The sequence below is a fragment of the Lycorma delicatula genome, chromosome 1 (assembly GCF_047948215.1).
Source record: "Lycorma delicatula isolate Av1 chromosome 1, ASM4794821v1, whole genome shotgun sequence".
In the NCBI taxonomy this organism is placed as follows: domain Eukaryota; kingdom Metazoa; phylum Arthropoda; class Insecta; order Hemiptera; family Fulgoridae; genus Lycorma; species Lycorma delicatula.
The window spans coordinates 327,250,156-327,274,384 of NC_134455.1; the positions used below are offsets into that span (position 1 = coordinate 327,250,156).

The 24,229-nt window shown below is 31.0% G+C and overlaps 1 protein-coding gene across 2 annotated transcripts in view; it reads right to left on the reverse strand.

Annotated features, from left to right (window-relative positions):
• LOC142334233 (dynein heavy chain, cytoplasmic-like) overlaps positions 1-24,229 on the reverse strand; it is a 40,516-nt gene that overhangs the window by 2,146 nt on the left and 14,141 nt on the right. For both annotated transcript variants that reach the window (XM_075382093.1, XM_075382092.1), the window contains one exon: positions 21,973-22,156. In XM_075382093.1, coding sequence (XP_075238208.1) covers positions 21,973-22,156 — 184 coding nt within the window. The remainder of the gene's footprint in view (positions 1-21,972; positions 22,157-24,229) is intronic.

The following is a 24,229-nucleotide window of genomic DNA, read 5'->3' on the forward strand; positions in this document are numbered from 1 at the left end:
TGGTGCTTGTTCATTGATTCCTTTAAAGTTAATTTAAAAGCTGTGCTTCTGCATAATGGCAATAAATTCCCATCAGTATCTGCACCTCTCATCAGTATCTGCACCTCAATCTGCTAGTATGAAAGAAATATATGAAAACTTTAAATTTATATTGCAAAAACTTCAATATGCAGTGTTTGAATGGAATATTTGTGGTGTATTGAAGGTAATTGCATTTATTCTTGGTCTGCAGCTTGTTACACAAAGTACTATTTTTTTTGTGTGATTGGGATAGTAGGGACAGAAAAACTCATTTCATTAGAAAAGAATGGCCTAAACACAAATCACTCAATCCTGAACAGATAAATGTGAAACATGACCCATTGTGTAATCCTAAAAATGTGTTTCTACCTCCGTTATATATCAAACTAGGATTAATGAAGAATTTTGTCAAGGCCATGGACAATACTCCTAGTTTCATGTACATAAAACAGAAGTTTCCTAAAATTGGTGATGCAAAAATTAAAGAAGGAATATCTGTGGGTCCATAAATACAGTCACTAATGAATGCATGATGAAAACTTTGAGGAACTGTTGAATCCACTGCAGAAAACAGCTTGGCAAGAATTCAAAAATGTTATTCAGAGTTTTTTGGGAAATCGAAAGGTGGAAAATTACTGTGACATTGTCAACAATCTTATAACATCTTATAAAAATTTGGGTTGTAATATGTCCTTAAAAATACACTTCCTGCACTCGCACATAGATTTCTTCCCGGAAAATCTTGGCACAGTGAGCGATGAGCATAGAGAACACTTTCATCACCAGATTTCAGCTATGGATAAGAGGTATCCTAATATGCTGGCTGATTATTGTTGGGCCATCAGAGGGATGCCCCGCAAGCAAAATATAGCAGAAAATTGTCAATTTCTTACTTTCTAGATGAGTCAAATGTTTGAATATTGTGTAGATAAGAATGCAGAATTAAAATGTTTGAAGTTATAAATGCCTGTCTCTCAGAAACTTTGCGTGATGGAGAAAAACTGATATCAAGTTTGAATTCAGGGAAAAAAATACTATCAGAATCACATATCTTTCTTCCTGAGACAAAAAAAATTATTTTTTGTTCCCCAGTGTTAATTTTAACTTTATTGTTCAGCTTGTTCTTTTAGTGTATAAGTAAATTTATATTATTGTACATATACTTTTTATTGTTTCAGCAGAATTATAGAATATAAAAAATATTTTTGTGAACATGTGCATTTTCATACATTATCTTTTATGTGCATTATTTATGGGTAATTTTTATACTTCATTTTGCTGCTGAACTGAAGTTATAATTAAACTATTTCTTCATTTTGTTTTCTTAACAATTTTTATTATTAATTAAAAAAATATAAAACAATAATTTTTGGAAGTTTCTTAGACGTTAGAATTTTTATTTTGTTGCAATATTTCCATATTGAGCAGATTTTTTTTACTATCACTACTGTACATAGAGTTAACTATCTCTTTTTTACATCTAAAATTAGTTACTACTAAATAATGAAAAGGTATTTCAAATTAATTATATTTTAATTAATTATTTACCATAAAATAATATTGAAACAAAATATTTTTTTTTTTTCTTCTCTGGTCATTATTTATTGTAATACAGGAAGATGATTACAGTAATAATGCCAAAAAAATAATAATTTTCTACTTTTTTGGTTTTTACTCATCAAACCATCAAGAAACACAAAAAAGTGATGTAAATTCTATTTGTTCATCTATGTTTTTGCATCTGTTTAGATTAATAATTTGGGATTTGAAAAATCTTCAAATTTGACATGGTAACTTCTATGCAGGATCATTGATGATATTAAAGTTTAGAGCTGAAGTCTCAGATGGATTGAGTGATAGATAGTGTGGGGTTAGTTGTATGCTGGGAAAGCGTAGCAATGCAATTACTGATTTTTTTTTTAACTAGTCCCTTTATGGAGAAATTTTTCAACAGAGGATTTCTCAGCACTCCTGTGATAGTATGTCTCTGCCAAGTGTGACGTGCCGGAATGGAGTTCTCTTGGTGGAATTCATGGAACGTGGCACGACCATCACTGCAGCCTCATACTGCGTGACTTTTCTACGTCTACGAAGGGCAATTCAGAATAAGCGGAGAGGAATGTTGTCATCAGGCATTGTCTTTCTCCATGACAATGCTCAGTCGCACACTGCAGCTGTAACAAAGAAGCTCCTGCAGCGTTTTTGTTGGGAACTGTTTGATCACCCACCATACAGCCCGGACACGGCTCCATCCGATTTTCACCTCTTTGCTCACATGAAACGCTGGCTAGGAGGACAACATTTTGGTACAGACATCGAGCTGCAGACCGGCGTAGAAACATGGCTGAAAACACAACTATGTATGTACTTGTTACAAATAAAAAATTTTTTATTTTCACTGTGGTTTTAATTTCGTGACCGATCAGACCTTGAAAAAAAAATAATCCTCGTATTATTGCTAGTTTCATAATTATAATTTTTATTTATATAAATTTCTTGATAAGGTATTAAATTTACACTGCTTAATGGATCAACAGATATTCTTAATAAATTAAAACAAAGATTCTGTTCATTTTTATTGGTATTAACAACTGCGTTGTTTGTTTTAACTTCATGTTATAGTGTGTTATTTGTTTTAAAATAAAGCATTGGTTATGGAACTGTTTAATATTTAATTTGTTTAAACTCGATTGGAAATTGATATAAACTTCAATATTTTACTTAAAAAATCGTTAAATTGCAATTCAAGCTGTGTTGTAACAATGACATGTCTTCAATACAGCACCTATTTCATATTTTAAATCTGATTGATGTGAATATCTTTTTACCTTTTTATAATCAATTAGATAGTTTCAATAAAACTTATAAATCTTTATTGAAAACTGAAAATAACCTGGCAAAAAATCTTGTAGTATGCATTAGGTTTATTTGATTTTAGGTATGAATGATAATTCAAATGTTAAATGATTATTTGGCATACTAGTGTACAAATGATAGCTTTCACTCAAAAATCATAAATAAATTTTATTAGCAGATCAGGATTATACTTGTTCAGATCCATTTCTTATCTTAATGGTCTTTATCATTAATCATTGACCTTATTGTTAATTCATTATAACTTTTCTTTTGCCCATACTGAATTTCCAAAGAATGATTTTCTTTATTGTTATCTAAGTAAGCAGACCTATATTGCTATTATGACATCATTCTTAAATACTTCATAGGCAAAACTTGTTATGCTTAGTTAAAATTAATAAATTATTTAAAATAGATAAAGAATATTTGTTTTAATAATGCGTGAGATGAAGAAAAAAAACCGTTCTTTGCTGGCGTTCGTTGTTTTGTAAACATTCCTCACTCCACCGACTACGAACGTTCAAGGTTAACACAGAGTCTAGTGCTTTTATAAATCTCTTACGCAATAGCAGGATTGAGTGTTATCTTATAAAACAATTAAATAAAGTCAAACATTTTTGGATTAAATTGTTTTATTCATTGAGAGCCAAGTATTAATTAAAACGACGAAATATATTTTTAAATATCTAAATAAAATAAAATTAGGATTTACATGTATAATAAAGTGAATTAATAAATATATCTACGGGTGTATGTACGCGCTACAAATATATTCATTTTTTTAACTGGATATTTAAATCCATATAAATGTTGAAAAAAGTAATATTGTATAGTACTCAGAGTTGATTTTTTTTTCTCTAACAGTTTAAAGATCTGATGCGCTTTTACACGTTTGTAATTCTTAATGACTTGTTAATCTGACTTGGCCTGTAACATTAGTCGACGGAAAATGTTTATTATACATATATGAGTTGTGTTTAGAGAAATACAGTTATTTTTGTTGTTTTAGCTACAGAAAGTGGCCACCGGTATTAATGAATTTATTATTAAAAGATGTGACTGAACTGAACGAATGGCTACTTGGGTATGCGGCAGGTAATAATTGACAACGCTAATAAAAATAAAATATATTTACGATTATGTGATATAAGATGCGTTCACTTATAGTATGGTATATAAATAAATACTTTTAATATCATCTTGTGTGTATATATATACTGTTTAAACGACTTCATATTCAAAACTGGTGGTTACTGGGACGTAAAAGTAAGTGCGGATCTTCTTAGTTACAAAATTGCAACTTCATGGTGTTTCAAATTCTTTTCCGCTACCTTGGATACACAACACCGACCTCCGTGGTGTGGCGGAGTGGGTAGTATCTCGGCTTTTCATCCGGAGGTTCCACGGTGGAATCCCGCTCACGCACGGCACCTTTTACATTCGCTACAAAATTTCATTTCCATACGCCACGGATAAGCTTACAGTTTATTTAGCGAAATCATCCGGAAATAAAATATAAGAATTAAACGGAAAACCGACAAAATAAATAAACTAGCTTATTTATTTTAATATAATCTTAAAGTATAAAATGAAATATTTAAATAATTTTTTTTTACCGTTCATGTTTAAGCATTCCGATACGTGAAGAATTTCGTATTCAATCACTTTGATATATATATGCTCAGAGCAAGCTATACAAATGTGTGGTCGTTGTTAAGCTCTCCATGCGAACAGACGACTGAATTTTCGCTCTGCGAATTAGTACTCGTTTACGTTGTTTTTCTATTTATGATATTAGTTTTTGTGTGGTCGTTGTTAAGCTCTCCATGCGAACAGACGACTGAATTTTCGCTCTGCGAATTAGTACTCGTTTACGTTGTTTTTCTATTTATGATATTAGTTTTTGTTATTAAGTGTTATTTTGTTGCATTTTTTCCGTCGTTTTGTTGTGTTTTGTTTACGTTGTTGTGTTTGCTGTTAATCGTTTTGCGTATTTTTTGCACTTTTGTGTTTTACTTAATTCCGTAGCGTTAATTAAGTTATTCGTTTTAAACAGTTTTTCGTTTCTATATTTATAAGAAAATTTCTTAGCCTGCGGTTGTCAAGGCTTATCGACTGGAAATCAGCTGTGTTTATTTCGTTTAGATTTCTGTTTACATTCGACTTAGAGAGTTTAGGTCGACTTTTATAATTTTATTTAAATTAACGTTTCACAAGATACAGAGAGACAGCTCTTTTTATAAATACAATTTATCTATTCGTAAACGAATTAAAACGTATAAAATTCGACCGATGACTTTTTCTTGTCCACTAGCGCAAATTAAAAATATACAGTATCCTATTTAGTACAAAGTATAAAAACCGTGTTTGTTTATCGAATTTATGTCAAAAGATATTGAATTGAACACAAAATTAGTTATTTTTAAACCGTTTAATCTAATCGCAAACACATAATCATCATCGAATAAAACCAAAAATATTAACAACTTTTGTAAACTTAGAATCTTTATTGAAATATAATCTTTTATTGTGTGTGTGCGCGTGCGTGCGTGCGTGCGTGTGTATTATATATAAATAATTTTCTCGGCGAATATAGCTAGAATAGCTATGTTAAAGAAGTATAATTTTCATGTCAAAACTGGAGTAAAGAGTTTTTTTGGTAATGTTAACGTTTTACAGCCAAACTAGTTCATCTAGACCGTTCGTTATTTCGTTTTCAAAAGGGGCGATAACGCCCCCTTGGAAGCGCTGTATGCCTTCAGAGGGGACGGTAGAAAGCCTACAGAAAATTGGGGGCGGTCTAGGATCGTAGATACCGGTGTTCGTTGGCGGTCGGGTTTCGATTAACCGCAACCTCAGGAACGGTAGAACTAAGACTGTACAAGACTACACTCATACATACCGTCCTCATTCATCCTCTGCAGTAATACCTGAACGGTAATTCCCGGAGGCTAAACAGAAAAAAGAAAAAAAGAAAAGAAAATCTAAGAAGGGGATGAACGATTAAAAAAAGGTAAAAATGACGTTTACCTGATATTTCAAAGTAAAATGTAAGTTTCAACTCAGAAATAGGATATGCCACGTTTAAAAACAATAATTACAATTGGTGTTTTTAAGAGCGCATCTTAAAATCAATAACTGCTATTATTAATTTTAACAGACGGTACGTTTAAAAGTTTTGGGAGACGCTAGAAAATGTTTGATTCCTAATATTGGTAGCGGGCGAAAAAGTTTGAGAATCGATGGTCTAGATCGCGGTTCCCAAACTTTTCCGAGTCGCGGCGCCCTTTTTCAATAAAAATGTTTTCACGGCGCCTTATCCTACGTAAATGTATATTTACTCGTACGTAAGATAAAAGGAAATAAACTCGGGATCTTCATTATGTTATTTTATTACTTTATTAACATTAAATTAATAATTATAAATATCTTGGTTCGATTAATTATGAAGCTTTTACGATTTTGTATAAAAATTATATCTATTTATATTAACGATAAAATTCACGATTAATATTTTCGTTTATTTAATTTTACTTAATAAAAATTATAAACTTCACGGGACTAAACGCTATTTGTTCTTTCTAATCCGTAAAAGCTGAACAATATAAATATTGACGATTTGTATTAAAAATTAATTACGAATATTTATACTAAATTCGCTTTAGAGATATCCGGTTATAAGCAAACCGCGTTGAGTTGTAATAGAATCTCTCAAAAGTTACGCGTATAAATGATATATTTTGATGTTTTACGTACGACTTACTATCCGATAAATGTTTGATGTTTTCATTTAGCGCCGACTGAATCGAGGTATTTACGTGATGAATTTATTACAAAGCAGCTATATTTAAAATTACATATCGCTGTTGACAAAAACACTATAAGTATTATATAAATACTTTTTTCGGTTTAGCTTCCGGAACCACCGTAAGGTATTACTTCAGAGGATGATATGTATGAAATTAAATGAAGTGCAGTCTTGTATAGTCTCACATCAACTATTCCTGAGATGTGTGGTCGGTTGAATCCCAGCCACCAAAGAACACCGTCCATTGATTCCCTGAAAGGTCCAGGTGGACGCCCAGGGGTCCACGGGAGACTCTACGGGGGTCTACGTTGGCGTGACAAAAAAAAGGGGGTTCACAATTCGTAAGGGTCCACGAAAATTTTCTTGGAAAATTGAAATTTATGAAGCAAAATATTAGTCGGCGCGTATTTTCCCAGTTTTCAAACTTGTCACAGGTAGAACGCCTTGATGAGGTTATTCAAACATATGTTCAACATTTAATCGCCCTGCACGATGACTTCGAAATCAGATTTGAAGATATTCTGACGATGGAAATACCACCACGGGTCATAAATCCATTTGATGAAACGGATGTGGAGAATGAGATATTACAAGAGGAGCTACTCGAGCTTAGCACTAATGAGGAGCTGAAGGTGAAATTTAAAAGAGGGTATCAAACATTTTGGATGCAGGCAGAAATACCAGAAAAATATCCTGGACTGTGGGGAATTGCGAGAAAGCTTTTGATAGCGTTCTCCTCGTCATATCTTGTCGAAAAAAGTTTTAGTGTCGTTATAAACCTTTTATCAAAAAAAAGGAGTAGATTCAATATCACTGAACGGGGAGATTTGCGCTTATTCCTAACAAAACTGATAATTTGCTGTCAATCCATCAAGTACATCCCTCCCATTAAAATTGTAAATATTTTGCGATCGTCATTGTAGAAGTTACATTACGTTATTAATGTTTAATTTTAATTATATTACGACAATTTTAAAATATTACATTGCAATACGATAACAGTAATAATTAATAGCGTAACGATTACATATTTGAATAAATGCGACACAAAAAAATATACTATTTTTCTTTTGCTTTTTACCACTCTGAACGGGAAGTTTTCTAAATAAAATAAGTGAGAATTTATTGCTTTCTTGTGCTGTGAGTAGATGTCAAAAATGAAAAGTCGGATGGAAGCATTTATTTTTGATCGGCCAACTTTACTTTTTTGACATCCACTCACAGCACAGTCGATCAAAACTTAACCGATCGATTCTCACTTTTTTTCGGAAGCTGTTAGTTCGTGGAACTCAGCCGTAACGCAAATTTTCATAGTTAGATCTAATCTTCACATTTTCCGTCGGGTGGAAATTAGCTGCAGGGGGTCCGCCGGAACCAGCAAAATTTTGAAAGCGGTCTATGAGAAAAATAAGTTTGGGAACCTCTGGTCTACACCTAGCGTTCAAATCCGTATAAAAGTAACTATTCTTTACTGGAATTTGAACCCTTAGAACTCTCGACGTCAAAATCGGCTGATCTGCGATGACGAGTTAACCGTTAGCCCGACCCGGTGGACATTATATAAATAACGGTGGGGGGACTAATAAATTGAGTAACCCGGTGGATTATATCGCTAACGCAATCGCACACGCTGCAGTAAAATCTCGCTACTACAAACGACAGCTATCATGCTGAACGCGATGTAAAAACTTAATTTTTCAACGATTAAAAAGTTTGTCGAACAAAGAATAAACTTTGTTGATATAAATTATAGTTTGAAATTAATCATAATACGCTAATACATATAAATACGTCAAGTAACACTTGTTTTATCGTGTTAAGATTAATTATTGTGAAAAAAATCCATAAATTTTAAAATGTATACGTTATTTTTTATTATCGATTTCTTAAGTCGATGTTGTTGAAATACCTACAATCTTTGGTCTGTTTTGTTTTTTTTTATCTTAAAATATTTTTTAATAATAAACTCGAATGAATTTTCGCTTACGCGCGAACGCATACACAAAATAAACAATGAATTACTAAAAAAAAATTAAAGTGCAAATAATTTACTTAAAACATTTTTGTTGTATTAGGTCATCATTAGAAAACTAATTTAAATTAATAAATTAATCAATGATTAAAAAATTTCCAAAGATTTATAAAAGAAAGAAAGAAAGTTAAATAAGTATTATATCGTTCATAAAAATTGTCGAAACTAGGATAACGGTGAGATTTAAATATTAAAATTATTGTTAAAATATGCAGCGTGTAAATCGGTAACAAGGATTTAAAAATAATGAGAAAAAAGAAATATGGCGGTGATGTTAAAAAATATTAAAAAAATTAATGGTAAACGTTTTATTTAATTTTCAAAAACTAATTTTAAAATAATTTCTTTAATAATGTTGTATTATAGTGGAAAAGTTTTAGATAAATTTTTTACTTTTTATGATATTTTATGCCGATTAATTATTCTTAATATCGTTTGTATCACGCTTGTTTTTTTAACTTACTTATAAATAAAACACTTAAAATTTACTTCACGCTCATAAGGGTTACGACGTTTATTTTCAACATTAGTTGAATTACTCCTTATGTAATATCGTCCGTCCGTCGGACTGCTTTGATCGTTCATTCAAAGTCCGATGAAGTTCAATTTCTCATCTTAAGATTACATTATTTTATTCGGTAATTTATATTTATTAAGTTTTACTATGGAGTATTATTTGATCTTTAAAGTGAGAAATCGGACGATATTTTTGCTAAAAAAACAAAGCCTTTCCCCCGTTGTATGTTTATATGAATTTTTCTATCGTTTTTACGTAAGGAATATAAATACAAAATATCCCAGGAAGGGGTTGGACAAACTTAAGGGACTAATTTAGAATATCAAAACAAATTAAAAAAAAAAAAAATGCGGAAAAATCGCTTACCTCGATATATTTTCTTCTCTGTCCACCATTTTGTCTTTTTCAATGAAATTTTAAATATAAAAAACGGATAGAATCGAGGGTCATTTAATTATCAAAAACGTAAACAGCTGTGGACACAAAACAGTGTCAGAGGGTTACGATACCTTAAGAACAGTTGAGTCGGTAACCCTACTCTCCGGGTCGGTTTAGTGGTGAACGCGTCTTAGAAAATCAGCTGATTTCGAAGGGTCGAGAGTTCCAGTGTTCAAATTCTAGTAAAGGCGGTTCCTTTTATACGGGTTTGAATACTAGATCGTGAATATCGGTGTTCTTTGACGGTCGGGTTTCAATTAACCAACACATCTCAGAAACGGTCGACCCGAGACTGTACAACACTACACTTCATTTACACTCGTACATATCATCCTCAGAAGTAATCCTGACGGTGATTCCGGAAGCTAAACACAAAAAGAATAAAAGTCGGTAACACTGAGATGGCTTTTGCCAACCGTTTGAATAAAATTGTTTTCTTTATAACCACAAAATCTCATTTTACGATGGCGAATTCTCTTTAAGTTTGCGAATTAGTTGAACCGAATGCAGCGATCTGTTATTTTACTTTCCTTCGGTGAAAAATAAGTTAAAATTTAATCTCGTACGATCAAACAATACAGTCAAAGTTGTACGAACCGCTGAAATTTTTACAAGCGGATAGAAAAATTTAAATACAGTCGAACTGAATGATTGACGGCCACCGTTGCGGGCGACCTATTGAAGTGTCAACTTCAGCCTTCAAAACTGTAAAAATTCTTTCATCTAAGATTTCCGAGAGTTATAGTTCAGATTATAGCCGAAATAGTACGACTAAGTGTCGGTAAAGTTCATAACAATGTCACCGATAAGCTTCCGTATTGTAAAAAAAAAAGCGCAAGGTGGATTACAAGAGAGTCGACGTATCACCCAAAGGAGACGAAACTTTGTATAGACGGAGACCTGAAAAAATTGTATCGGCGCGGGAAGGTGATGCTTTTTTTGGACGGCAGTCAAACCTGTAATCAGTTGCAAATGTAATCGATCAAGTAACAAAGAGCGTTTCGGTCGGCAGAAAGGAATACAAAGAGCAAACTTTCATCTACAGGTGACGGTAAAGTCGCGCAACCCAAATTGTTCTGCTTTGTAGGAATGTAAAACATATTTTAATTTGGATAATTTTTGTGCGACAGAATAATGTACGGTAGCACCGGTAGATTACGCCTACGGGCAACAGTCGGTGTGGCAAAAAGCAGTTTGTTTAGTCCGAGCAGCAATCTCTTTTACCCAAGAACAACGCGCCTTTATTGTTGGGAGTTCCTGCGAAACGGTATCGTACGCGAAGCGTCAAGAAGATTTTTAAAATGTTTTTCCAGGTGCTAATGCGCCAAACAGATCCTCTATATGTCGTTTATTAATCGTTTTCGGGATACAGCTAGCGCGCACGACCGTAAGCGTACAAGCGGTCCTACTGTTTTAACTGACGACAGTCTGCAGACGATAAACGAAACACTTGTTCGTTCTCCAAAAACGTTTCTTCCAGAACTTTCTAGCCGGATCGCGCTATCTTACGGAAGTGTTCATAAGGCTACTAAAATTATAAAATCGCATCCGTACCGGATTAACGTAAGTCATCGGCTCCAACAACCGGATAAGGAGAAACGAATGCAGTATTGCCGGCGATTTAGAAGTTTCATTCGAAATGTCACTTCTGTTCTAGGCAAGGTGTTTTTCAGCCGTGATGCTTGGTTTCATGTTGTACGTTAACAGTCAAAATTACAGAATAAAAAAAATACAAAGATCAAATTTTAAGATTTTTACGTTTTAAATGTAACGGGTAACTCGAAAGATGAGTTTAAATTAATTTTTTTTTTTTAAATTAAAATAGTATTACTTTTTCTTACCGCAGTACGGGTAAAAGGTTTTTTACGGTACAGTCTGAAAGCCCTATTGATGCACAAAATATAAATGTAACAAACTCCTATACCCCTTTTTTTAAGCAAAATATAGCTAAAATGTACATACTTATATCGTATAAATAATAAAATTTTGGGGAGTGGAAAATATGAAAATATTTTGGGTTTTGTTAATTTATAATCTCGATAAAAAATCTTTTGCGAAACGTTTTTTGTTTAAGTTCCCCGGTAAAAATTTGAAATTTAAACTTTGTAGACCGGTATTACCTTCGGAGAGAAAGGATGTATTAAATTTTTTCAAAGATTGGAGAAAAGGGTTAGAGGTGCTTCGGTCGAAATATAATTTCAAATTTTTACCGGGGAACTTAAACAAAAAAGTTTCACAAAAGATTTTTTATCGAATGATTTTTTTATAGAGGGTTTCCAAACCCTCTATATACATCTTTATATTTAAAACATGTGAGGGTTTGGAGCTCAGCGCTAGTTAAGATGATGTACAATTTTAATAAAAAAAAAAGAAGAAGATTCTTTTTTATTTGCATAAGGAACAAGTAAGAAAATAATTTTGAATGTAGGGTATTTTAATTACAATGTTCAACCGGTCTTATTCAGAAACACGAACAATAAATCTACAATAATTGTTGAGTTCTACTGTAAACGTTTTTTTAGCGTACATAACATTTTCTAATTTTACATCTTTTTACAATTTTTGACACGCCGCGCCATAAATAACTCATCTGAAATCTAGTTCCTCAAACAATCAATCCTTAAAGGTATTTACGTTAATAAACTGAATTATGTTTTAAAACATAAGTTTTAAATCGGTTAGCTTTATAAGATATTTCCCAGTTTGCTGACTGACATAAACTTCTTGCGATAATTTAAGTTATTACAAACCTAAAGTAACATCGAGTTGTAATTATAATATTTTTATTTATTATATTTTATTTTACATGTTTACCAGTAATAATACGACAAATTTTATTACTAATAAAACAAATCTAAATAAAGAAATAATACGTTGTTTGTTGTTAAGAATAAAACTAATCAACACAGAAATTATATGGAGAGTATATCAGTAATAAAACGATCCGTCACTACTTGCGGGGGTTACGTTTCGCGAATGCCAAAAACACAATTCATGTAAACCTAACTTTAAACCTTAAGAGCGGGTTATTAACGACGTAAGCCTCCGTGACGCGAACGGTAGCGGCCTAGCCTTTCATCCGGAGGTCCCGGGTTGGAATCCCGATCAGGCATGGCATTTTCACATACGTTACAAATCACTAATTTCATCCTTTGAAGCGATACTTAACGGTCGTCCCGGTTCCGGAGGTAAAACAAAAAAAAAGTTCTTAAATCACAAACAAATGGATCGTTACACAGAAATAAAACGGTAATACGCGATAAATACTTTCTAGTAAGTACATCCAGATTAAATAAATATTTTAAGTAATTTTTGCATCCGACTTTATTGTGAAACATTCGATGTTCAGTAACATTAACATTACAATGTTTTATTTTAAAACGGAAAAACTAAAAACCTGAACCGTCTCGTTTGCTAAAAAACTTCATTATTTGTGTTTGGTTTAAATTTTTTCCGAGTTCTTTAAATTCTTCATCGTACAATGCCGGTGCCAAGTCTAGTAAAATTCTAAAATTCATGGAAAGTTCTAGAAAAGTATCAATTTCAAAACCTTTAGTCGCTAACTGTCCGCATAAACCAAAAATTACATTCAACGATTTTAGGTTAATAGGCGTAACTGAAACCTCGTTGTCGTTATCCTTTTCCAAAAGGGTAGTGAACGGTTTCGTTAACAGCTCTTCTAGTTCTTTTCTTGGGAGTTCCTCGTATTTAGTTTGCAGAAGTTATTGAACGTCTGAAATTTCAATTTCGTTGAAGTTTTCGTTTTTAATTTCACGTGTTAATAACACAATTTCTATCACTATACCATCGAAGGCCAAAAGGGCACTGTTTTCTAAAACACTTCTAGAGTTACAGTCCAATAAAATTTTAGTTAATGAAATATTTTGAAATTACAAGGGTAATACACATCGGTTCGAATTTGACTTGATTCCTTTTTTAATTTAAATATATTCATTTATTAATAATTATTAACAAAAGATTATTAGGAAAAAGATGTTTACAATAAATAATAATTCATTGTATAACAAAAAGCAATGTTCACAACACACGACAGAGAATACCACACCCAACGCACACAGACAGCAGACTGGCGATAGCTGATGACGACATTCGGACACAGCTCAGAAAAATAATAATAAACAACTTGGATTGATAAACCCAGTCCTAATGCGAAATCAGCAACACTGTGGTTTCTCTTAATAGTAATATTTTTAACTATTTCTCATACATTTATATAAAACTACAATACGGTCGGTTTCAAACGGAAAACGAAATACGTAATCTTCCGGTAAGATTCCAGAGGCCGATATTCAGAGAATTTCTGTTAATCCGAAAAAAATTATACGAAGATTATTACAAAAAATCAGATGTGGACACCGCATGACTTCCTTCTAAGTCTATTAAATTACATTTTAAAAATGCTGGAGGAAACCAAACTCCAGTTTGATTTCCTCGAGCGCTTTCGAATATTCTGCCATCTTCAAGAGGATAATTACGACTAACATATATAAAACTATAAACTTACATAATTAAATTAACATTATATCAATTGATCCTCATTTTGTTAAAATTCGTCAAAGCAAAGTTTTAAGTGACTACGTCCGTATTGTAATAATTTCTCAGTTTTTATCTGATTGATTATTACTGATTTCAATAACACTTGAAAAACTAATTTTTAACAAAATTACTTTCAATTGTATATATATATATATGTGTGTGTGTGTGTGTGTGTGTAAGATTATAATTTGATATATGTTAGTCATTATTATACCCATAATTATAGTTAGTTATAATTATTGAAGATGGTAGAGATAGCCGAAAGCGCTCGAGGAAATCGAACTGGAATTTGGTAACCTGTTTTAAAATTATATAGAATAGTTAATAAACCAAACGGTCTCATGTGCGAAATCGAAATTTTTAAAGTACAAAAAAATTTTATTTCACTAATAATACAGAAATTCACACGTTACAATATGTTAATAAAATAAAAAATCGTTTTCTCTTATTTAATAATAAATAATATTTTGACATATTTTATACTAGCCCGAGAATCCACGACAGTAATATGCACAATTTATGCCTAACATCCACGGAAAACGTTCTTGTTTCCACTCATCTGGAAATAAAACTTTCATTCATTTGTTTATACGTTCAACTAACTTTACTCGTATCTCTCTAAGGAGATTTAACCATAAAAATACCTTATAAATCGGTTAAATTGAAAAAGATGTAACTTGTATCTTAAGTAATTGTTCGTTTCCATCAAATAATATTTGCGTTTTTATCAATTTTTTTCTTAAATTGTACGTATTAATTTTTCTCTAATATAATATATAAATATATATATAAAAAATTATCTGTAAGAGTATAAAGGGATCGATCAACATATCAGCGTAGAAAGAGGAAATAAAATGCGTAACCTTTTTACACGACAAGGTTTTTTTTGAAAATGAAACGCAGGATATTAAACAGATGATTTCAAAATTAGAAAACATCGAGCGAAAAATGAATCTTCGTAAAAAAAAAATAATTAAAAGCTATTGAATATATCCATAAAAGAGAAAAGAATTGAACGATACTTTAATAAAATTGTAAAGAAAATTAAAATCGTGAAATAAAATAATAAAATTAGAATAGCAATAGTTAAGGAAATATACGGCTAAAGTGTGTCCAAAAAAGAATCATCCGATTTAAATCGTATGTATTTTGAAAAATATTGAATATAAAAACTTAAGATTAATTTTGTATTAAAGGTTTATTCGTAAAGTTTCTTTACATACCAAGTCATAACTGCTCAAAATGCATCCCTTGGGACGACGGTGCACGGTATCTTTATTTTTTGTTTGAAGCACTTACCATCAGCTATTCCGGTATCTCACCGCCTCTAGAGTTCGTAGGCCAAAGCCTTTACCTGCAGTCCTCAGACTCAGACTTTTCGTGTTGTGGCACTTACCACGCTACATGTTCCCCCTTCCGTTATAACTTATCCGAATCGACCTCTAGTAGAGGGAAAAGTCGGTTTTCAAGCGTATTGAGACACGTTGTTCCCACAAAAGTGTTCTCTAAGAAAAAATATTGACCGTACACCTTTTCCCCCGAAACCGCACAAAAAATATAACTTTGGAAGAGTCTCTCTCATGCTGTCCAAATTCACGCGGCATCTTTCCGTACCCCGTCATTCTAATATCGATCGTAGCGGTTCACCTTCCCGCTTAAATGAAAAGTAGCATCGTCATTAAACACTAAGCGCGTTACAAAATAGTCATCTTCTTCCTCCGCCTTATTAAGGACGAATTCACAAAATTCCACTCGTCAGAGTTTTTGGTGTCACCTTCATAAAGAGATTGCGCTAACCGAATCCTGTACGGTTTCATAAGCAAACGACACACAAAACAAACCGGATAGACGTTCTGAGAACATTTACTTTTCTACCGGCACGGCGAGTTTATTTTCGGGGGCTGCTTGAGAAAGTCAGACGTTCCATATCTTGGTCTGACACACGGGGTAGTCCGCTTGATTTCCCTTACGTAGACAACCCGTGTCTTTAAATCGTTTATACGAGCCTAATTCTCTTAGCGCAAGGACGTTCAGCGCCGTACTCGCTATGGAAATCACACCGAACAGTAAATACGAACTCACTCTGTGTGAGAACAAGCGTGATTTCTGTCGTGAAGTCGCCATTTTTTCTAACGTTGAAGCGAACGAAGTTCTGGAGCTACCCAGCGGCAACCTCGTGAAATTCGAGAGTTCCCGCTTTCTAACGGTACTTTGCTCGATCAAAACGGACTAAAAGCTAAATAGTTATGAAATTTCAAAATCGGATGATCTTTTAGAAACACGCATATTATTTAACAGAAACTGTACTTACGTAAGAAGATATTAGAGTTATAGAAGCATCTTATGTAAAGTTATGTTTGGAGTATGCGTAAGTACGGATGAAACACCGAGACTAAGAAAAAAAAAGAGGCTTAGGAGATTTCAAATGTGAAATTGAAGAAAAGACAAATTAACAACGAATCTGAAATCTTTAGATCTGCTGTCTGATGAAATAAGACAACAAAATGCGTCTCAAACTTGACTTCCGTAACAGAAAGATAATGAATATCTCAGCTTTTCGTTTGGAAAGTACTGAATTCAAATTCCGGTCAGGATCGATTTTTTTTTCGTATAAAATTTCAATCGTTTATTTTCACGCTTATATAGCTAATTAATTTATCGACTAAAAAAATAATAAAATCTTGAAAGTAGAATCGAGAGTAGTATCGACGTAGTAAATTCACCAGAATAATAAGTACAAAACAAATAGCGCAATAATTTTCTTATCGACATAGGTAACAAATTTTTCAAAATTTGGGAGATATAGGAGACGGGTCTTTTAGTTTAATGAAATATAATCGGTCACGATTTATTTAATGTAGAAATGAATTTACAAATAATCTACATAGATAATCTATATTATTTAATCTATAGTATTTAATTTCCGATGAAATATAGCATCTTTCATCAGAAATTCCAGTACCTCTGTTTTGACGCGCTTCATTTCATACAGAAGAAATTTATAAATTGAAATCGCTAGAAATTAACTTTACATTACAAGTTTTCAATTAGTTATCATTTTTTATTTTAGCTAGTATTTAACGAAGAATTCGCTAATTAACTAAATTACATTAAAGCGGTTGTTTTTGAGAAAAAAATTACAGCATATATTTAGCATAACACCGATTATGTAAAATCAAAGAGTGCGCCTAAGAAGTTCTGTTCCTATCCCGATGTAATTAAGTATAAAGTTGTTTTCGTCTAGACGGTAAAATTATTTCAGACGGTGACAGGACAACAGACCTGTATTAAATCTACAAATATTTTGCACTGATAATGCATTATACAATTAATATCGATAAAAAAATAACTCTTATAATACCGGATAAATCAAAGAAAATAGAGGTAAAACTTTAATTAGAGCGACAAATAAAATAAAATTGGATGCGGTGAGTCTATATTAGTTCTTAGAAATATTAAATATCTGCATCGATGATCGGTAGATTAAATAAAATTCAAAAAATAAACAGCTAAAAGGCATTAAGCGCATATTACACAACGATGAAAAAAACGAATTAAAAACTCATTGAAAACGGAATATTATTTTTTTCTGTAAAAGAGAATATTTTAATTAAATTAACGGGGAAAAAGATTTAACTAGATCTTATTAAGAACAACAAACAATTTTAAAAAGTATTTTCTTGCTGATGACAACTTGGTAGAATTGAATAGGGGTGGATGATGAATTTTCTGCACAGAAAAAAGAGAATATGAAATACTATACCATTTATTAGCATATTACCATTTCTATTATACCATTACCTTTGCGAAACTGGATTTTCTGTGGTGGCTGCTTTGAAGACAAAATATAGATTTCAGCTAAAAATAGAAAAAAGAACTCAAGAGTGTCTATTTCTAATATCAAACCTTTCTTTGAAAAACTTTGCTCTGCAAGACAGGCCCAAGGGAGTCACTAATAATAATTAAACTTGCTTTTAATTTAGTATTGATAAATTAATTATTAATAAATACATTGTGCAGAACTGACACAAACCTCTTTAGAAGTGTATTATATCAGTATAAATGTGTATTTTATTATTTATTATGTCAGAATGTATTCTGTTTTGCTTTCCTTTAAGTAAATAAATTATTTTAATAATACTTTCTTTTCAATATGCTCACACCCCTCATTTAGTGTTATCATAGCCCCTAGGAGGGGGCACCGCACAGGTTGAAAAACACTGATTTTGACTGTATTTAGCAAGTCAGGAGTTATCTCTGCAGCTGTGGTGTTAATTTGAAGTCAGCTCAACAAGATGAGTAAGCAAAGGTGGTACACATAAACCTGATCTTTAATGAAACCCCACAATAAAAAATTTGGCAGAGTCAAATCTGGGAACAAGGTGGCCACGCATTGGATCATCATGAATACTCCACAGATCTGGGAATCGAGTATCTAGAAAATCTTGGAATTCTAGGCAGTAGCGTGGTGGTGCCTCATCTTGTTAATAGTAATGGCTTTCATGTTGGTCATCATCTAACTGAAGCATGTCCAGAAAAACATTACCATTTACGGTTGCCTCTGGGAAGAATGGGCCTTACAATCTTTGTTTACAAAAAACCACTGACCTTAGGATACAAATATGCTGCAAAGTTTCATGAGGGTTTTTGCTACCTCATAATTGGCTGTTACACCTTGCCACTAATGTGAAACACTGACTCATCACTAAAAATTACATTGTCTAAAGATGTATTGTTGTCTGCAATTCTATCCATCATTTCCACACAAAACTGTAGCCAGGTAACTTTGTCATCATCTGTAATGTGTTGAAACATGGTTAGTTTGTTTGGCTTCAAGTGCTATCATTTGTATGATATGTACCAAACATTTGTTTCGGGAATGCCAGTCTCATGTGATGCATGTCAAGGTGATTTTTTTGGATAATGTGCAAAGCTTTCTCTGAGTTATATAGCAGCTTCAGGGACATATGAGCATCCTGATGATTTTGTATGTTTAACAGAACAACCAAGAAAGGTTTAGTGCCAAGAGTAAACTATATGCCTACTAGGAGGCTCCCTATCATACTTTCTATGAAAATTATGCTGAACTGTAGTTGCCGAGTGCAAATCGTGAAACAAAAACACACAGCAACAACCACATTCTGCACCAGTAAATGTAGCCATTTTTAACAACACTAGTGACAGTGCTGGTGGCCAGATTCAGTACTAATGAACTACATGAATCAAAACTTGTTAAATTTTGCTATGAAATGAGACCTCACCCGAATCTGTAAGTTTATCTAAATAAATTTTTATATGCTTTTAAATTTGTTAAGTCCTTCCCGAATCACTGATATTATGATTAAAATACTAAAAATTGTAAAATACATAAGATCTAAAACTGAGGAAAACTTTATAAAATAGTAAATGAGAAAACATAACAAACATCTCATAAGTATTACAAGACATATAAACTTAAGCGGTACAGAAAGAAAGAATTATATACCTAATCAGCATGTTGATATAACGATGGATGTAAAAGAAATTCAACTATAACAATGATGGGAGAAAAACTTGAGGCTGTGTTAAAAAAATTTGGATGTCTTACAAACCTATTTTTAGACAGAAGTACCATTTTCTTCACTGAAAATTAAAATGATGTATAACAATTTCATTAAAACCTCACCTTAAATTTTTGTTGATGTCTATCATAACTCAGGTGATTTTAGGGGTACAGAATTTTTCTTGGATGAAATCAAGGAATAAATCAAAGGAAAATTAAATTTCAGTACATTTTTTATTGTAAGTCACTAACTTACAATTTGACAAATTTTTTGATGATCTGATGTTCTTATGTGGTCCTTACCAAGTTCTAATTATCCAAGTTTCACAGTAATTAATTTCTGGATTAATACATCGACTTAATTGTTCAAGATTTTTTCTAAATGTATTCATCAATGTATACATGATGTTAGCTGACACCTCGATGTAAATATATAACTATAAAAACTGAAATAAATAATTTTATTGTTACCTGTCATTTCTGCTCTTGTGTACTGAACTTGAGGGAAAACATCATTAAGCAATGAAAATAATAACGGTATATCTAGTAAAATTTTATTATTAAAAACTACACAGTAAAACTTATATGAGTAAGATCACAGCCAGTATTGATTTCTCATAAAAAATTATAAATTATACTTTTTAAAAAAATCCCATAAGAATCAATCAGTTTTTTGCTGTCACCTTTAATTTACTTTATTTCTATAAATTTGTTATGAATTTAATTTTCTTCATATTTAATATAAAACAAGTTTTTATTTATTATTTTTTGACATTTTTACAGTAATTCAATTTTAAAAAAACAATATTTTTTTGCAGTTGTTTTTCAATAAAAATTGGTATTTCTTAACATAATTTCATATTAAAATTAAAATTTAATAATTATAAATAAAAAACAAAGAAACTTTCAGACCTGCAAATTATTATTTTCCTACACACTACCCATTTAATAGTGCAGAAACATAAATTTAAATAATATATCAAATTAATATAAAGACAACCAATAATGATACAAATAATACAAACTAATAATAACACTGTAATAATACTATTTCCACTGAAAAAATAATTATAAATAGCATAATTATGAAGAAATTCACAATTAATTAGATCCTCCGTAAATTTTTATCACAAATTCATAAAATTCAGATGATTAATAAAATAAAAGTAATGACAGCAAACAATGAAGTAATAATGCAACAACCGCATAATTTATAAAAACAAAAATATAACTTAAACTTTTTATGAATAGATACTAGATAAAAATAAAGTACATGATTATTTACTTCTGAGCTTATTTATTAAAAAATAAGAATTACATACAGCTTATTTTCAATCAAGTCTTCAAAGGATTAATTATTTCTTATATATCATTGTTTTTACTTCCTTGTATGAAGTAAAAGAAGTATAATCGCGAAAAAAATTTAGTTTTCAGATTTCAACAGAAATATCCATTTTCACCATCCCTGAATCCACTGACTATTTTCAGTGTGACATCTGTACATATATACGTACGTACCAATATATCTCGCATAACTCAAAAACGATTAACCATAGAATGTTTTAATTTTGGATTTAGGACTGTTGTAACATCTAGTTGTGATCCCTTCCTTTTTGATTGCAATCAACGACCAAAAATGTCCAAAAAAGCCGAAAATCAAAAAATTTGGATTTTGGACTTTTTCTTACCTGCAATAATTTCCTCATTGAGAGCTTTTCAATGATATATCATAAGTGGTACTTATTTTCAATGATTCCAGAGTTATAGCCAAATAAAATTTTAATTAATGAACTATTTAGATCTTACAAGGGGAAGGCACATTGGTTCGAATCAGGCTTAATTTTCTTTTCTCTCTTTTTAATTTAAATATATTAGTTTATTAATAATTATTAACCTCTAACTGTAAAAAGTCTTAAGTCTTTTACAATAGATATAATCCAATAAAATAAAAAAATATGAAAAAAATCTGAAGTTATTAGTGAAATAAAATTTTATGTACTTTTCATTTTTAAAAAAAATTGTATTTGTAATTTAATTGGCATAGAAGGAAGTCATGTGGTGTCTGTATCAGATTATTTACTACTGAGTATGGTTTCCCTATACATAGACAATCACAATCTGTGCATCATGATCAATCTGTCGATCATGATCGTACCAGCTAATCCTATTTAAAAAGAAAAATTATAATTGCTAGTTATTACCTCTTGTTCAGGTAGATTTTCAGCAATAGATGCTTCATCAATGAATTCACCGCTGTTCTTTTTATGTTCCTTTATACGCTGTATACGATCACGTTTAACATTACCAGCTGACACAAGCACAGATTTCAGAGCTCGTAAACCGAAGTCATAATGAGACTGGTTTGACAACTGTTCATCACATAACCTATGTAAAGTATTTTAGAAATATCAGCATCATATATGTAACAAAACTAATAATAAATCAATGAAATAACAGAATAATAATATAAATTTAAAAATAAATTACATAACAAAGACAATAAAACTGCATCTTTATGATAAAGATGTTATGTTACAAAACCCAGACTGTCCTCAGCAATAACATCCTGGAAGTTGATATATGATGCAAGATAAAATACTAAAAATCAAAGCCTGTTAGTTCAAAAAATGAGTTTCTAATACAACTGATTATATCTCAAGTTAAGAATGTTGGATGCAGTTAGTTCCATGATTTTTCAGCATTTTTTTTAATCATTTATTAATCACAGTAGTTGATGCCACTTAAAACAAAATAGAAAAAAAAAATACTAATTTCTGAAGAAGTTACATAGATAAATGCTAAAATATTCTAAATTCTATTAATATAAACCACCTAGTATATAATAAAGAAATATGACATACCTTATCTTAATTTTACCATATGTACTTTCATGGGATCCCGCATCCTGAGTCATGATTGAAATATTTAATTAAACTCCTCATTAAAAATAGTAAAATAATAAAAACTGCTTATTAATTTAAAATATGAGTGCTGCTATCTGTTGCAGTTTTTATAAGACTGTACCCTCAAGCACTGTCTGTTTATCAAATTGAAATTTTGTTTGTAGTTATAAATATATAGTATCTTTCTAATATATTTCATTTTATGCCATCTTCATTAATTTCTAATGTTTCTAAAATTGTGCTAACATCAGAAATAGAATTTTTACTGTTTATTATATGGTCTGCTGTATTAGATAAATCTAATTTATTATGTTTGTAATTTTTATAAAGATCAAAAATCTAGTTTTAAAGGATCTGTTTGTTTTTACTATATAAATACCGTCACAATCATTATATTTAATTTCATAAATTCCACACAGATTGTTTATTTTACTATTCTGTTTTTTTAAATATGCTATTATTTTATTTTAATAATAATAAAATAAACAATCTGTGTAGAATTTGTAAAATATATCAAGGTTCAATTTGACAAACCATCAGACCATGTTTGAGAACACAGTATTACAAAAACTACAACAGACAGAATTTGTATAATAAATTAATGCACAATTCTCATTATTTTTGGATTTTTAATTTTCAATATCAGTTTAATTAAATATTTCATTCATAACTGAGAATGTGGGATCCCTGAAAGCATTTTAATGGTAAAATTAAGTTAAGATATATCTTATCTTAATATTCTGTACTAGGTGGTTTATATTAATAAAATTAAAAATATCATTTAACAGTACAGAGGAATAATGCTAACCTTGAAAAAATTAATTTCATTAAAATAATAATAAATAAAAAGCTAAACTATATATTTAGGATGACAACCCTAAAGAATAAATTGAAATATGAAAATCTAACGAGTCATGTATGCTAACATCAGCCACTGGTATGTAAAAACAGAACTGACAAAACAAGGGAAATGAACAGCTTGAATAAAACTTAATGCAACTTACATATTATGTTATAACATATCCATTAAATATTTTGCAACAGTAAAAAAGTACATAATAAATAATATTAATCCTGCCACCTTGATTATAAAGTTGTGCACCTTCTTAACCTAAATGTAATAAGTAAGCTTATTGCCTTGTAACTATATTTTAAATGCACTACCTTTTTTTGTGTAAGATGAGCTAGCTAATACAGTATTTATATATACATTTTCTTAACAACAAAAAGCTGTTTAAATTTATTGAAACACTACTTAAAACCAGTAGCAAGATTAATGATACTTTCTGTAACATGTCAGTAGAGTTAATATTATCAGTGTTAATGACTGTAATAAGATTAATATGATCTGTTATAAAAAGAGATTTTTGTAAACTGATTGCTTAAATTGAGTAAAACATAAGTTTTTAAAGAGCCAAATCAATTTAAACCATGACAATAGTCCATGTAGTGAAAAAATATGTAACTCTTCATGACAAAGGATGCTCAGTATAGCACTAAAAATAAACCAAGATTATTTTTTTTATCAACGTTCAATTATTTTAAATATTATCTA